The sequence below is a fragment of the Rhinatrema bivittatum genome, chromosome 5, assembly GCF_901001135.1.
Source record: "Rhinatrema bivittatum chromosome 5, aRhiBiv1.1, whole genome shotgun sequence".
Classification (NCBI taxonomy): domain Eukaryota; kingdom Metazoa; phylum Chordata; class Amphibia; order Gymnophiona; family Rhinatrematidae; genus Rhinatrema; species Rhinatrema bivittatum.
The window spans coordinates 356,922,705-356,935,941 of record NC_042619.1 but is presented as its reverse complement, the minus strand read 5'-3'; the positions used below and the strand labels follow the sequence as shown (position 1 = coordinate 356,935,941).

The window sequence follows — 13,237 nt, the reverse complement described above, 5'->3', positions numbered from 1 at the left end:
TATCACATTGACTTACTTCTATGTTTAACGGAAGGCTGCCAATAGCGTGATTAAAAGTAAAGTATTTTTTTCCGTTTAACTACATGGGGTTTTGTTTTTTTTGTTTGTTAACTAAAAGAAAAAACAGGAGGTCCTTTAGAACCGATGGCAACCTAGCTTAAACACTCAACTCCAAACCTAATTACCCTTTTTTTCTGTAAAACTAAAAAAAATAGCGTTATTAGAGTCCTTAACTAGGTCATCAATTCTGCAATTTGTACTTTTCAAATTAAAAATATATAATCTCAGAAAGCCTCTAACCAGGTTGCCAGTCCTTTATGAGCCAGTATCAAGGGCTCTTTTCTTCTGGTTAGACTATTGTAGGTTTGCACTGCCGTCTCGTGGCCTGTAGGCAGGATCCATTTCTTCCCCTGCAGTGCAGGGGCCGAACACGAAGCCTCCGCCGCCAGGGCCCTCGCCAAAGGCCAGGCCGCTGCCCCGGGCAACCGGCCACGCAGCCCCGCCGCCGCGGCAAGCATGGCGGGAGCCCCGCCCGCAGGAGGAGGCGCCGCCGCCGCCGCACTCTCCCGGGTCACCACTGGCCAGTCCGCAAACGCATTCCCGCACTCGCCCGCGAGCTCCACCACAGGGAAGTGCCAGGGGCCGGGCTACCACGGCAGGCGAGTCCTCCTCCTCCTCCTGAAGGAGCGCTCGCGGGCAAAGCTCCGCGTGCTTTCCCAGCAAAAGAGGCCAAGCGGCTTCTGGTCTGGAAGCGGCGACGCAGCCCTTTCAACCCCTCCCTTCCGGCAACGACAAGCGCCCAGAGGGGAGGGGCTAAGGCGGCGCGCGCGGGGGGGGGGGAATCTACAGCTCGCGCGCCCAACAGGCGTCCCACCGCTTGTAGCTACAGCAGCCCGAGACACACACACAGAGCGACAACAGGAATGGCAACAGTAGAGACTGAAGCACTACCCGAGCGGGAAAGGAAGGGCAAGCGACGTACACGCGCGGGGCTGCTTCTCGGAGGAAAAAAACAACCTATTGCTGCGCACAAAATGCGCTCGCTGGGAGGGTCGGACTGGCGGCGTAAAAATAATAAAAAAAAAATATTCAAATAAAAAGGTGTCACTGCGTGCGTTCGATGTAGCCGCGACCTTAAGTCCCCCGATGTAAGGTGGGGGGGGGGAGGCGGATGGGGGCAGTTGCCCCGGGGCTAACGTTCTGAGAAGAGCCCGTACAAGGTCGGATTAAGAGGAGGGTGAGGAGGCGCTGGCTGCAGTACCGCCCCGGGCTCCAGGCTCTCTTCAATCCGTCCACGTTTCTTGGGCCGTGGATGGTTTTATTTTCCACAAAGGATTTCGACTGAATAGCTGGCAGCTTAGCATCCGCATACTACTGCTCTAGCAACTTCCACCACCTACTAAAAATAAAAAAAAGTGCATGGGGGATTTTGGTTTTCTTAGTGGGGAAATGACTGCAACAAGCAGCGCTTTGCCTCCGGCGCGGCGAAGGAAAGAAAGCCGTGCCTGCGTTAAGTTTGCCACTTCTCTGCAGGACCGAGAGAGAGAGAGAGAGAAAAAAAAGATTTCCAATGCTTCCATGGCAACCGCAGCGCGTGCAGAGATTCGAAGGCAGACAGCAACTGCCGCCCCAAAACCCGGAGGCGCACACCACCGGTGGCCGAGCTAGGAAGTGAGCGCTGCCAAGGTTTCTCCGTCCCAGCGTAATGCGGCGCTGCCTCTCCTGCCGCTGTCGAGAACAAAAAAAAAAAAAATACAAAACAAATGCTTAGGGCTTCCTGCAGTACGGGAGGTGCAAATTCATGGTACATTGTGCACGCGGCCTGACCTAGGTTTGACGAGAACACCGTGTTTCAACTTTTGTAAACCGTGCAATTACAGGGAAGGCCAGGAGAAGGAAAATGTCAACTAAATAAATAAAAAAAAACCCCTTAACTCCAGAAGAAAAGGAAGCGGAAAGCCCGCTTTTACTAAAACGCCCGCCTCCGCCATAAAGTACGGGAGCGCGCGCGCGCCCCGCCCCCTTCGCGCGCGCACACTACCAAGTGCCTGGTCTTTTTCCTCTCTGGCGCGCGAGGGAGGCCTAGTCTCGAACCCGCACTGCTTACTGCTTCCACACGCACAATAGCAGCTTGCGCCTCGGAGTGGTCCAATAGGCAGCCATAGAATGTTACTTTTGGCCCATCGCCCCTCCCCTCTGCCGCACATGCCACCCTCTCCTTCCCACCGCCCTTCGCCGTGGCCGCGCAAACTATGAAGGTTGGTCAGGTGTCGTTGCCATAGATATAGTACATGACAGCGAGGCTGCTGATGCAGGAAGCTTCGATCGGAGTCAAACTAGACGACTGCTAACATCGCAGCATTAAAAAAAAAAAAAAACAAACCCGTGCGTGTACGCATATCTGGGGGAAGTCCATCACGTGTTCTCTTTGGATAGTATAGTGATTATTTCAAGCGGAACCCAGTGGCGTTACACAATGCCAGGCCGAAGGATAGGGGGAGGGGGCGCGCTGGGCACTGCGATCCAGGGGCAGCCTGGGAAGAGTAGTTTTTTTTTTAAAGGTTCTTCCTGGCTCCTAGACCGCCAGACAGACATTGCAGTCAGCACTTTCTCTGCCACTCGTCATTTTGTTTCCCGATTGGATGCGAGAGTAAATGCCGTCTTCGATAGGCTGCTTGAGCGTCATTCACCATTATTACCTTTTGATTCCGTTACCGTGCCGAACCTGAGCGAGGGAGTAGGAATGCTTTGCCTTCCCCCTTTGTGGGTACTGCCATATTACGTATTGTTAGAAACGAGGATGTATTGTCACAAATAAACACGCGCAAGTTAGTAAAGAGAGAAGTCGGGCTTTCTTAAGCAGCTGATTAAAAGTTAGCAAAGTTTCTACATCCCAATTCTCTTTTCTTGCCTTCCCCCCTGCATAAACAACATGCGAATACTTAGTCATAAGCGCTGCAGGCCTGTTAACAGGGCTCAGGGGGAGGGGACAAGCACAAGGTCCCCCCCTATCCGCCAGACCGCTGGGGAAAGAGGGGGTGTGTGTATGCTAATGAACTCTTCGGGAGCGGTGCGCATGCGCTCTAAGTGGCGGGGCTGAATGTTTCCCAAGTGTTTGAAACTGGTATTTGGGTTTTCCACGTTGGATCAAGTGCGGTGTTTGCAGTGCAGGGGGTTGCCTTAAAACCCCAGGAGGGGAAAAGAAGAAGAAAGACGCGAGTAACTCCCGCAGCGAGGTTCCTCGAAGCCGCTCGATCTTTTCTTCTTGTTTGGGGGGGACACTTGGAAGGGCAGATTTGTGTTCTCCCCACCATCTTACACTCTTTTTTTTTTTTTTTCTTTTTTTCCTTCTGTCTCTCTTGTACAAATCTTGTTCCTGAGTTGCCCAGGAAAGACAACCGTACAGTCAGTTTTGTTGGTGAGGCTGCCCACTTACTACCGAGGTGGTGGTGGGGGGTATCTGTCCGCACGGCTTTTGCCCCTCTGCTCTGCTTCGTACGGAGAGGAAGACAGATGTAGGTTGCTGGCTCCCGCGATCCAGACTTTTGGGGGGTGGGAGGGGGGGGGGGGGGAGAAGCTTCACATTTTTTTGTAAGAAGGAAAGCGGGGACGAGAAGAGGGTGTCGAAGGAGAAGCCTCCGGGCGGCTGGTGAAAAATGCTGAGTCCCGCGAACGGAGAGCAGATTCACGTCGTCAACTACGTGGAGGACTACCTGGACTCCATCGAGTCTTTGCCTTTCGACCTGCAGCGAAATGTTTCCCTGATGAGGGAAATTGATGCTAAATATCAAGGTAAGCGGCTGGCCCGGCCGGCTACATTTTATCTCTCTCGGCTCATCTTTGTCTGCTCCGGGGCGGTCGTAGTTAACAGACAGCTACGTCTCACATTTATTTTTCCAGGGCTGGTGAAATGTTTTCTTTCTTTTTTTTTTTCTCCCCGAGACTATATTTGTTCAGGAACAGGCAAAGGGGGGGGTGTTGATCCTGCAGCTTTGGCTCTTGTCATGGGGCGGAACAAAAGGTCCTTTTCTGTTGTTGTTTGTGTTGTGTTTTTTTTTTATTATTATTATCCATACTCTTCCTCTTTCTTTCTGTGAAACTATAGGGGGCAGAGATTAAAAAAAAAAAAAAAAAAAAGATGCCGGGTGGAGCAAGATCCTTGATAAATCTGGATTTAGCACAAAGGCAGCTGTGTGCTTGTGTATTTGTGGGAGAAGAAACTGTTGGACGGACTGAGAGATTACAGCACATTTAGGAATGTACAGTATTCATTATGGCTGTAGTAGTGCCGCTAGTAACGAAAAGATTGTGCTAGTGGTGGGCAGGGTTTCCTTTCATGGGATTAATTCCCCCTCCCCTCCCCAGATTAAAACAGTGAATCGGTTTGCAGCACGCAAAGAAATCTCGCATTGTCCTTTTTTTGGATGTTACATAAAATGGGGTTTAAAGGTGGTGACTACTCTACGTGTACTGTATGCTGTCTGTTTGGCTGCAGGTACATTTCTCATTAGCAGGAGGCTGGCAAAAGTCTCTTTAAAAAAAACAAAACGCGTGCGGTTAGCTCTAGTTTATTTTTCTATTTAAAAAAAAACCAAGAGGGGATGATTTCTCCTCAAGTGGGCATGGACAAAAAAAAAAAACTAAAAAAAAACACCCCGATTCATATTGTGTTCCCGAAAAGATGACGCTTTAGTTAGTGTTCAGAATAGAAACAAGCCCTTCGGGTTTTTTGGTTGTTTTTTTTTTTTGAAAAGCGTTGTGATTATCGCTTCTGCTAGGAGCTTGTGGAGGGGAGGCGAGGGAGGGGGGTAAAGAAAAGGCTTGAGCCTTGTCGAAAAATATGTTTAGGGTGTGGAAACTTTTATTGTAAATGCATGTAGCAAGAAAAAGACCGTGTAAGATTTGGTTCAGATCGTTTTAAAATGTCTATTGTACACGTATAGACGGTTGACGTGATTCAGGTAGCATTGAAAAGAAAAAAAAATATATAGGAACGGGAGGCTATTAATCCGCGAGAGATTAGCTCGCTTAGAACCTTCCTGACTGCGCCTGCCGCGCTTAAACCGAAGAATGGCTCGCCAGAAGTGTTTTATATGCAGCTTCATTAGCATATAGCAAGTCGGGCTTCCAATCGTCGGCCTTCACATTGCTATCACAGCCCATTGGCTGGAGCCCGGTCTGTGACGCACCATGACTCCTCCCATGGGGTAGGATTCTGCTGAGCTCTCCCTTCTCTCCTCCCGGTTATCGGAATATTTCGGGTTAGGCCCGCCCCTGAATGCTGATAGGCATTTTGGTGCTGGGGGGGCGGGACTCTGCCTTTTAAAAGCTTTCATGCTTGCCAATGAATAGGGTGGTGTGAGCTGTGTGCGGGCTTCCGGTCTAAGAACAATGGCCTGTTGTAATTTCCTGGGCGTGCCTTTAGCCAGTGACTTCCTCCCGGTTGCGGTGGCTAGTGAAGGCTCTCGTTTGGTGGGCGGGGGGGTGTTTTTAATAGTATTGAAGGGAAAGAAGTTTCTTACCCTTTCGCTAGGCTTTTAGAGCTGCTGAGGCTCTTCTATGCTCTGTACATAAAACCGCATGCAAGCAGGCTGCTGACTCATCTAGATTAGAGAGTGCTGGGGTGCTCCATAAATTAGCTTCTGCTTCCTTCATATAGGCCCCCTGTCATGTTTATTCTTTTAAAGATTTGTAGGCGCCTGCTGTAGTTGAGCATCCATCAAATACATCTGTAGTCATTTTAGCAGCGGTGTTTCAGACTTTCTGAAAACAGTATCTTGCAGATATTTGCAAGCCCTTGAGGATGGGGACAAGAGATCATCACCCTGGTCACTAAGTGGGTGCACAAAAAAAAGAAAAAAAAAGGAAGAGCTCTCTTGCCTCTTCCCAACGCCAAGGTGGCTTTACTTGTCCAGAAACTTATGTTTTACTCTACTATGGAACCTAATTAGCATTTAGCTCTTAGTGATTGAAAAGTTAAGAAAAGAGTGTGTTGAGTTTTATATTTTCAATGTAAATACATCATTCGCAGTTTTATGATTACAAAGATTGCGCAGAGGCTGCACTTAAAAAGCAAAATCTATTTAAAGAAATATTTACCATTGTGATATGCATTTATATTAATAAAGCATTACTCCATCATTCAGTGTTTGCAGCCTCAAGCCTATTTCAGAAGATGACGTTTTGTTACTGGGTTTGAAAAAGAGAGCATTGCTATTGACTTGAAATCAAATCAAGCTGGTGACGGAAGTACCCGAGCAAGTACCTGCATTTGAATGCGCATTTTCTGGGCGCAAAACTTACTGCTGGTGTAGCAAGGAGTTTTGTGTGCAGAAAACGTGTGTCCTTAAACGGGAGTACTGCTTAACACTCTTGCATAGAAATCCTATGCAAATAAGGGTATTAAGCAGTACTCCCCCCATGCAGAGGGACTATATCTAGCCAGCGCACCTTTTTTAGCATTAGAAACTTAACTCCAGTCCTGATCCATGAGTTGTTTCCAGCACTATGAAAAAAAAAAAAGGTAAAATAAAAAAAAAAAAAGTAAGCAACTCTCTGGGTAAATGCCAGCAGCCGCTACTACTTAGCTGGATAAATACTGATTTATCCATCTTATCTAGCAGCGGGAAGTAGCTGGCAGATAGCTACATAAGTCATTAATTATCTGATGCTGGTCCACTACTTGTCTGGCTAAATGGCAGCAGTGATAGCTTGTCCGGGATACCTCCAAACACCCCCCCCCCCCCCCTTGAATTAAAAAGTGCATTCGGCCTGTGCCAAATGCACATTTTAAAGTTTGGGCACTTTTTTAAACTCCTGATGCATTAGCTTACTGCATCGGGAATTAAAGAAAATAATAATAATAAGGGTATTAAAAATATGCACTGAAAACCAGCGCACAGTTTCTTAGCACCTAGCTTACTGCATCCGCCTGTAGGTTAGTTTTTATTTTGGTAATGAAATAGTCTGCATACTTTTTTCATTGGTAGGATATTTTATAGTGTGCACTCCTAACACTGTAGAGCAACAAGGGTACCCATATGTAGATTTTCTTTCCTGTAAAGTTAAAGTACTAGTGGTACCTTTTTGTGCAAAGAAAAAGTCTTTGATTTGGTTCCAAAACAAGATTAAACTTGCCTATTTTGTGCATACAGTTAACATTTTATTTCATTTATTTGGCTTGTATTCTGCCATTTCCAAAGGTAATATTCAGGGCGGTTCGCATGCTTAACATTCATAAAAATAAAAGATAAGATTAAAAATACAGCATAAAATACATTAAAAAAATTAATAATAAAAACTCATAAGCATCAGTAAAATATAAGGTCTTCAGTTTCGTTCTAAAGACCTTTAAATCCCTTTTACCTTGCAACCCCTTTTGAAAATTATTCCAGAAAGCTGGTCCCAAACATGAGAAAGCTCTAGCTATTGTTGTTTGCAATCTTAAGAACAAGAGAGGGTATCACTAATTGGTGGTTCTGTGCAGAATGCAGGGCATGCATAGGTGTATAACCACTGCAGTCTTTCTCTTAGATTACATGGTGCTCCACCATATAGTAGTTTATGCTTTAAAACTAGCACCTTAAATCAACTTATTGGCAACCAATGCAGGCCAGGCAGAACTGGAGAAATATGGTCATTTAAGTTTTAAACCAAAAACTAACCCTGCTGTGGCATTTTGAATCATTTGTAATGCATGAATATGCATCTTTGGGAGTCCTAGGTAAAGACAGTTACAATAATCCAGCTGACTACAGCATTACCTGTAGCACTGTTCTAAAGAGCTCTTTGTTCAAGAAATATCTTAAAGGCCTTGACATTTTCAACATGGCTTAGCTGCGGTCTACAGGTTAGTTGAGAATCAAAGAAGATTCCCAAATTCTTGGCTTCTGAGGTTACCAGAAACATGGGACCTTCGTGGCCCTGGCTACACATGCCAGAAGATGGGGATTTCTTTCCAACCCACGTTAAAAGTTGTTTTGTCCACATTTTAAATAGAGAGCATTTGATCTCATTCAGTTATTAATTGTGGATTTATACTTTTTGGGAAAAACATTACTGGGAATATTCCTTCATTGGAACAAGGTATAAGGAACTGCACATTGTCAGCATAAATATGATAGGCCAGGCTTAGCCGAACTAGGACCTGACCTAATGGTGCAAGATACACACAGGCCAATACAGTACAGTGCGCTCTGGTGGAGCGCACTGTTAACCTGCATTTGGACACGCGTTTGACGCGATAGCTTTACCCCTTATTCGAAAACGCACATCCAACCCCTCCCGAAACTAATAGTGCCCACAACATGCAAATGCATGTTGATGCCCTATTAGTTATTCCTGCGCGATTCACTAAGTAAAATGTGCAGCCAAGCCACACGTTTTACTTTCAGAAATTAGCGCCTACCCAAAGGCTGGCGTTAATTTCTGCCGGCACCGGGAACGTGCACAGAAAAGCAGTAAAAACTACTTTTCTGTGCACCCTCCGACTTAATATCGTGGCGATATTAAGTCGGAGGTTTCAAAAGTTAAAAATTAATTTAAAAGAAAAAGAAAATTTTAAATCGGCCCACGGCTTGCAGGTTGAAAACCGGATGCTCAATTTTGCCGGCGTCCGGTTTCCGAACCCATGGCTGTCAGCGGGTTTGAGAACCGACGCCAGCAAAATTGAGCGTCGGCTGTCAAACTCGCTGACAGCCGCCGCTCCTGTCAAAAAGAGGCACTAGTGTCCGTAGCGCCTCTTTTTACCACGGGCCCTAATTTGAATAATTTGTTTTAGTGAATCGTGCGCATAGGAGAGTGGCCTGTGCGCGTGCTGGGAGCGCGGGCGCTCGCCCGTTCTCCCGTGAACTTTACTGTATCAGCCTGACAGTAAATTAAACAGGACAGCTAATAGAGTGGATCCCTGAGGGACTCCGCTCTCTAAAACAGTCCAGGGTGAGTATGAGTCACCCAGCTTAACTTTGTTTCCTGTCAATTCGGCAAGCCCCGAACCAGGATGGAACCACACCACCCATCCCCACATTACGGAGGCGTGTTAAGGTCATCTTATGCTTTATCGTGTCAAAGGTCGAGGACAGATCGAATTGTATTAAAACTTGGGATTCAAATCCTTAATTTCAAGTGCCGCTTTCCCTAATCATAGCAATGGGTTTGTGTGTCGCCCCTCCATCCCCAAACCCCCTTCACACCGAATTTCCTGTCTTTCTATTGGCAAAAATGTTAAAACAAAATCTGTAGCTGTTTGAATGTATTATGTATCTTCTTAAATAGATTTCCTTGGCTTTTTTTTTTACCTCTTTTATGATTAAGCCACACACCTTCTCTCTGCAATTTGTGCGCATGCCAGTTTGATGGAAGAGTAGAGAAGGATGCGGCAAGAAAAAAAAATGTACACATACTTATGCACTGCTAACACAGAGAGACAGTGTTGCCTGCAAGACAGATGGCAAAAAAAATTGGAAGGTCATTCAACTTTTCTGTAGTTATGAGTTTAAAAAACCCCCCAAATTGTGTGGTTTGAGTCTTGGCTCACTTTTAGTGATTTTTTTTTTTTTCTTTTTCTCTTTCCGAAAGCGACCCATTTATTCTAAGTTCCCCTTTTCCACCATTCTGTTTTTGCCTCCAGAAATCCATGATGTTAGGAAAGAAAATTATAGTTTTCGGGTGCTCTCCGCGTGAGCCACTGCAGTAATTCACCGGCACGCCGAATGTCAGATGTCAGAATTCTTGTCTGGGTTCGTTAGTTGTTGTTGCCGATTATGGCAGCCGACGTGAGCCTTGCCCAGCAGCTGCTTTGCTTCTTGGCGCTGGCCGGCCATCCAACCTGGAAAAATACTTTGGTTATCGAGAATGTAAATAAGAAGGTATTTCCTCTCATTCTAAGGAGAGGAGTGCAAATGATATTTTACTCATTTTACTTGCGATAGAACAGTATATGATTGTAAGTACAGTTTCTATTCCTCCGATCTGCAGCACTCTTGTTTTAGCATTAGCACTAAGAACCTTCCAGCTATATTATCGTTTAATCTCAGTTTCTTGTAAAGCCTTGTTAAGCTACGTTAATGTTCCATGTAAACCGATATGATGCTCCCAACGAATGTCGGTCTATACAAATGTTAGATAATAATAAATAAACAATAGTGGCTGTGTTTCATCTAAAAAGTATACTCATTTTGGGCTAAGCTTCAAAAGGATTGACGCATTTAAAACTGGGTTTTACGCACGAGTGGACTTTTTAAATATTGCTATGATTATATATATGTATGCTACTTTTACACATGAAAATCCTTTTGAAAATTACCCCTATTGAGGGCAGTTGTCTAAAATTGTACTTTTAAATATAGTTTTGAAGGATATGGAACTTTTTTTTTTTTTTTTTAAAAAGACCAATAAAAAAGCAATTGTAGTATATTAACTTTCTAGACCTCAAAGTCTGTATTTGTGTTTAAAAAAAAGGCCTATATTGGACAGTGAGGTCTTGAAAGCTCATATACCTCGACCTCTTCTTTTTCTTGATCCTACAAATACTTGTGGTTTCTCTAGCATCAATACAGGCACTAAAACTGTACTTTGTATTTTTAATAGTGAAAAGTATGCAGTTTTTATTTAGTCACTTTATTTGTGTTGTATGGGAGTGCTATTTTTGTATATACTGATTTTCCTTCAATTTTATTTTTTTGTTTTAAACTATGTAACAAACGTTTTCAGCATACATCACTCACAAATGCTGTTTTCCTTCAATTTTTAAATGTTTTCTTCTTGTAGAGATCTTAAAGGAACTGGATGAATGCTATGAGAAGTTCAAACGGGAGTCTGACACGGCACAGAAGAGAAGGCTGCTACATTGCATTCAGAGAGCTCTCATTCGCAGTCAAGAGCTGGGGGACGAGAAGATCCAGATAGTTAGCCAGATGGTGGAACTGGTTGAGAACAGAACCAGACAAGTAGACAGCCACGTGGAATTGTTTGAGACTTGTCAAGAGACGACTGACGCCACCGGCAATGCTGGCAAGATCACCCTAGAAAAGTCCAAGAGCGAGACAATCACCCAGGCCGAGAAGCCCAGCAATAAAAGGTCGAGGAGGCAAAGGAACAACGAGAACCGAGAAAATGCATCGAACAATCATGACCACGATGACATCACCTCCGGAACTCCCAAGGAGAAGAAGGCGAAGACCTCCAAGAAAAAGAAGCGCTCCAAGGCCAAAGCCGAGAGGGAGGCCTCTCCCACCGATCTCCCCATCGACCCCAACGAGCCAACCTACTGCTTGTGTAATCAAGTGTCCTACGGCGAGATGATCGGGTGCGATAACGACGAGTGCCCCATCGAGTGGTTTCACTTCTCTTGTGTAGGACTCAATCATAAGCCAAAGGGCAAATGGTACTGTCCTAAATGCAGAGGAGAAAATGAGAAAACTATGGACAAAGCTCTGGAGAAGTCTAAAAAAGAGAGGGCTTACAACAGGTAGTGCACATCCATTTCTTTTAATGGCAAAGGAAGTGAATAAAGTAATGTATTTATTGTCAGTCACCTTTGTTGAGGTGCAGGGATTGTAAAATGTATATTTTTAACGAGAGTCATTGAACCATTCCTGTTATAGGGACAGCAGAAAGAAAGTTGTTTTTTTTTTGGTTTGGGGTTTTTTTTTTTTTGTTTGTTTTGTTTTTGTTTTATTTTTTTGGTTTAAACTTGAGACAGCTGTAACCAATAACTGGTCTGTGGGTCAACACCTTGAAAAGTGCAAATACTTAAGAAGTGAAAATTCACATTCAGGTCTTTCCCTCCCCCACCTCAAAGGTTAGAAGGGTTTGTTGTTTTTTGTTTTTTTTAATGTGCTAAAAGGCACTCTGCCCATTAAAGATGTAAAATGAATTAAAGAATTTCGTGATACTTTTTTTTTTTTTTTCTTTGGAAGCAATGGTATAGGTTCCTTTCCAGCAACCTGACAAATACCGTGACACTGGCTTGTATTTAAACAAAGCTGCTCTGGGAATTGAATTTGTTTTAGGAATCCTGACCAGTAGAACACCAAACAAAACCCAGTGAAACGTGGCGCTTGTTACAGTTAAGTGTGACCATGCAGCCACTTGAAATAAAATGTTTCAGGAGGATTAGAGGAGTATTTTTTTAAAGTAAGCGAATGGTTCCACTTTTACATGGCAGATGTTTTATATATGCTGGCCGAGGACTATGATGGCCATTTTAAAAACTAGTTACATTTTATATTTAACAAGAATGTGGTTTAGTAACCAAATTTCAAACAAAATCAAGCTTTATACTGTCACAGATAATAGTGTAGCAGTCTTCAATTTGTATAAATGTACATTATTAAGTTGCATTGCACTTAACTGTATTATAATCGGAAATGCAGCCAAATGCCATTACATAACCAATGTGCATTTCCTTCTGTATGTATGAAAACTGTACAGCTGTGATATTAAATAAATGAAAGCATATTTAGACTGTTACTTTGCCCTGTTTTTCATGCAATGTGTAATACCGTTTTGTAAGACTTAAGGGGTCTTTTATTTTTCTAATGAAACCGTACCAATAAGTATTAAACAGAACTTTAGCCAACATGAGGGTTACAAATCTTGTTAAGAAATGCTTTGAGGTTGTCTGGCTTGCCAGAGTGTTAAAATAGCCTCAGACCTGAATTAATGCAAGAAAAGGGAAACTTATCACCGAGAGTGGAGTGGCTTCCACACTGTGCTCATCTTGTGAAGCTTAAATGTTTCAAGCAAACAAGCACATGCTTCCCACTTGAGTACTTTCCAACCGTACCTGCGCTTTTGGCATTGTAAGCAGTCCTATTGCATTTCTGGCTCTTCTACCAAGTAAGCGCCAGCACACGGATGATTTTACAGGTATGTCCTATACTTGGTGCATCGGCACCATAATATACAAACACCGATTATTTGTAAGGTCCACTTCCTTAACATTATTTGGGTTTGGTTTGATTTTGGGTTGGTTTTTTTTGCCCCAATGTTATTTCAGTTGTGTACCGATTTGGGAGCAAATGGTCTTACATTTATAATGGAAATCTTACCAGCTACAAAACTTGTAAATGAACGTGAAAACCGCAGGAGCAGGCCACCTAAGTCCTTGGGATATGTACGGACTTTTGATGTCCGTGTTCTGCTTTTCTTCGCTGTATAACACGTCGGCTGCATCTTTCCTCTCTCTGCCAGAGGTTATGAAGGGTTGTTTTAAGGGGTGACCAAATCATTTTTT

At 44.2% G+C, this 13,237-nt stretch overlaps 2 protein-coding genes across 5 annotated transcripts in view; one reads left to right on the top strand and one right to left on the bottom strand.

Annotated features, from left to right (window-relative positions):
• CARS2 (cysteinyl-tRNA synthetase 2, mitochondrial) overlaps positions 1-1,111 on the bottom strand; it is a 217,729-nt gene extending 216,618 nt beyond the window's left edge. For 2 of the 4 annotated variants that reach the window (XM_029604706.1, XM_029604707.1), the window contains exon 1: positions 301-1,111. In XM_029604706.1, the coding sequence (XP_029460566.1) occupies positions 301-518 (218 nt within the window). In that variant the 5' untranslated portion in view covers positions 519-1,111. Of the gene's footprint in view, positions 1-16; positions 263-300 lie in introns of those variants that run through there. The other 2 variants (XM_029604705.1, XM_029604708.1) reach the window with 2 other exon arrangements.
• A 1,903-nt stretch (positions 1,112-3,014) lies between these two features.
• Positions 3,015-12,471, top strand: ING1 (inhibitor of growth family member 1). Its single transcript, XM_029604710.1, has 2 exons — positions 3,015-3,792; positions 10,768-12,471. The coding sequence occupies exons 1-2, from the start codon at positions 3,657-3,659 to the stop codon at positions 11,469-11,471; spliced, it is 840 nt and encodes a 279-aa protein (XP_029460570.1). The 5' UTR covers positions 3,015-3,656; the 3' UTR covers positions 11,472-12,471.
• The last annotated feature ends 766 nt before the right edge of the window (positions 12,472-13,237 follow it).

Coding starts and splice junctions, on each gene's coding strand:
- ING1 (XM_029604710.1), top strand. CDS start 3,657: ATGCTGAGTCCCGCGAACGGAGAGCAGATTCACGTCGTCAACTACGTG. Junction 3,793..10,767: donor AATTGATGCTAAATATCAAG/GTAAGCGGCTGG, acceptor TTCTTCTTGTAG/AGATCTTAAAGGAACTGGAT.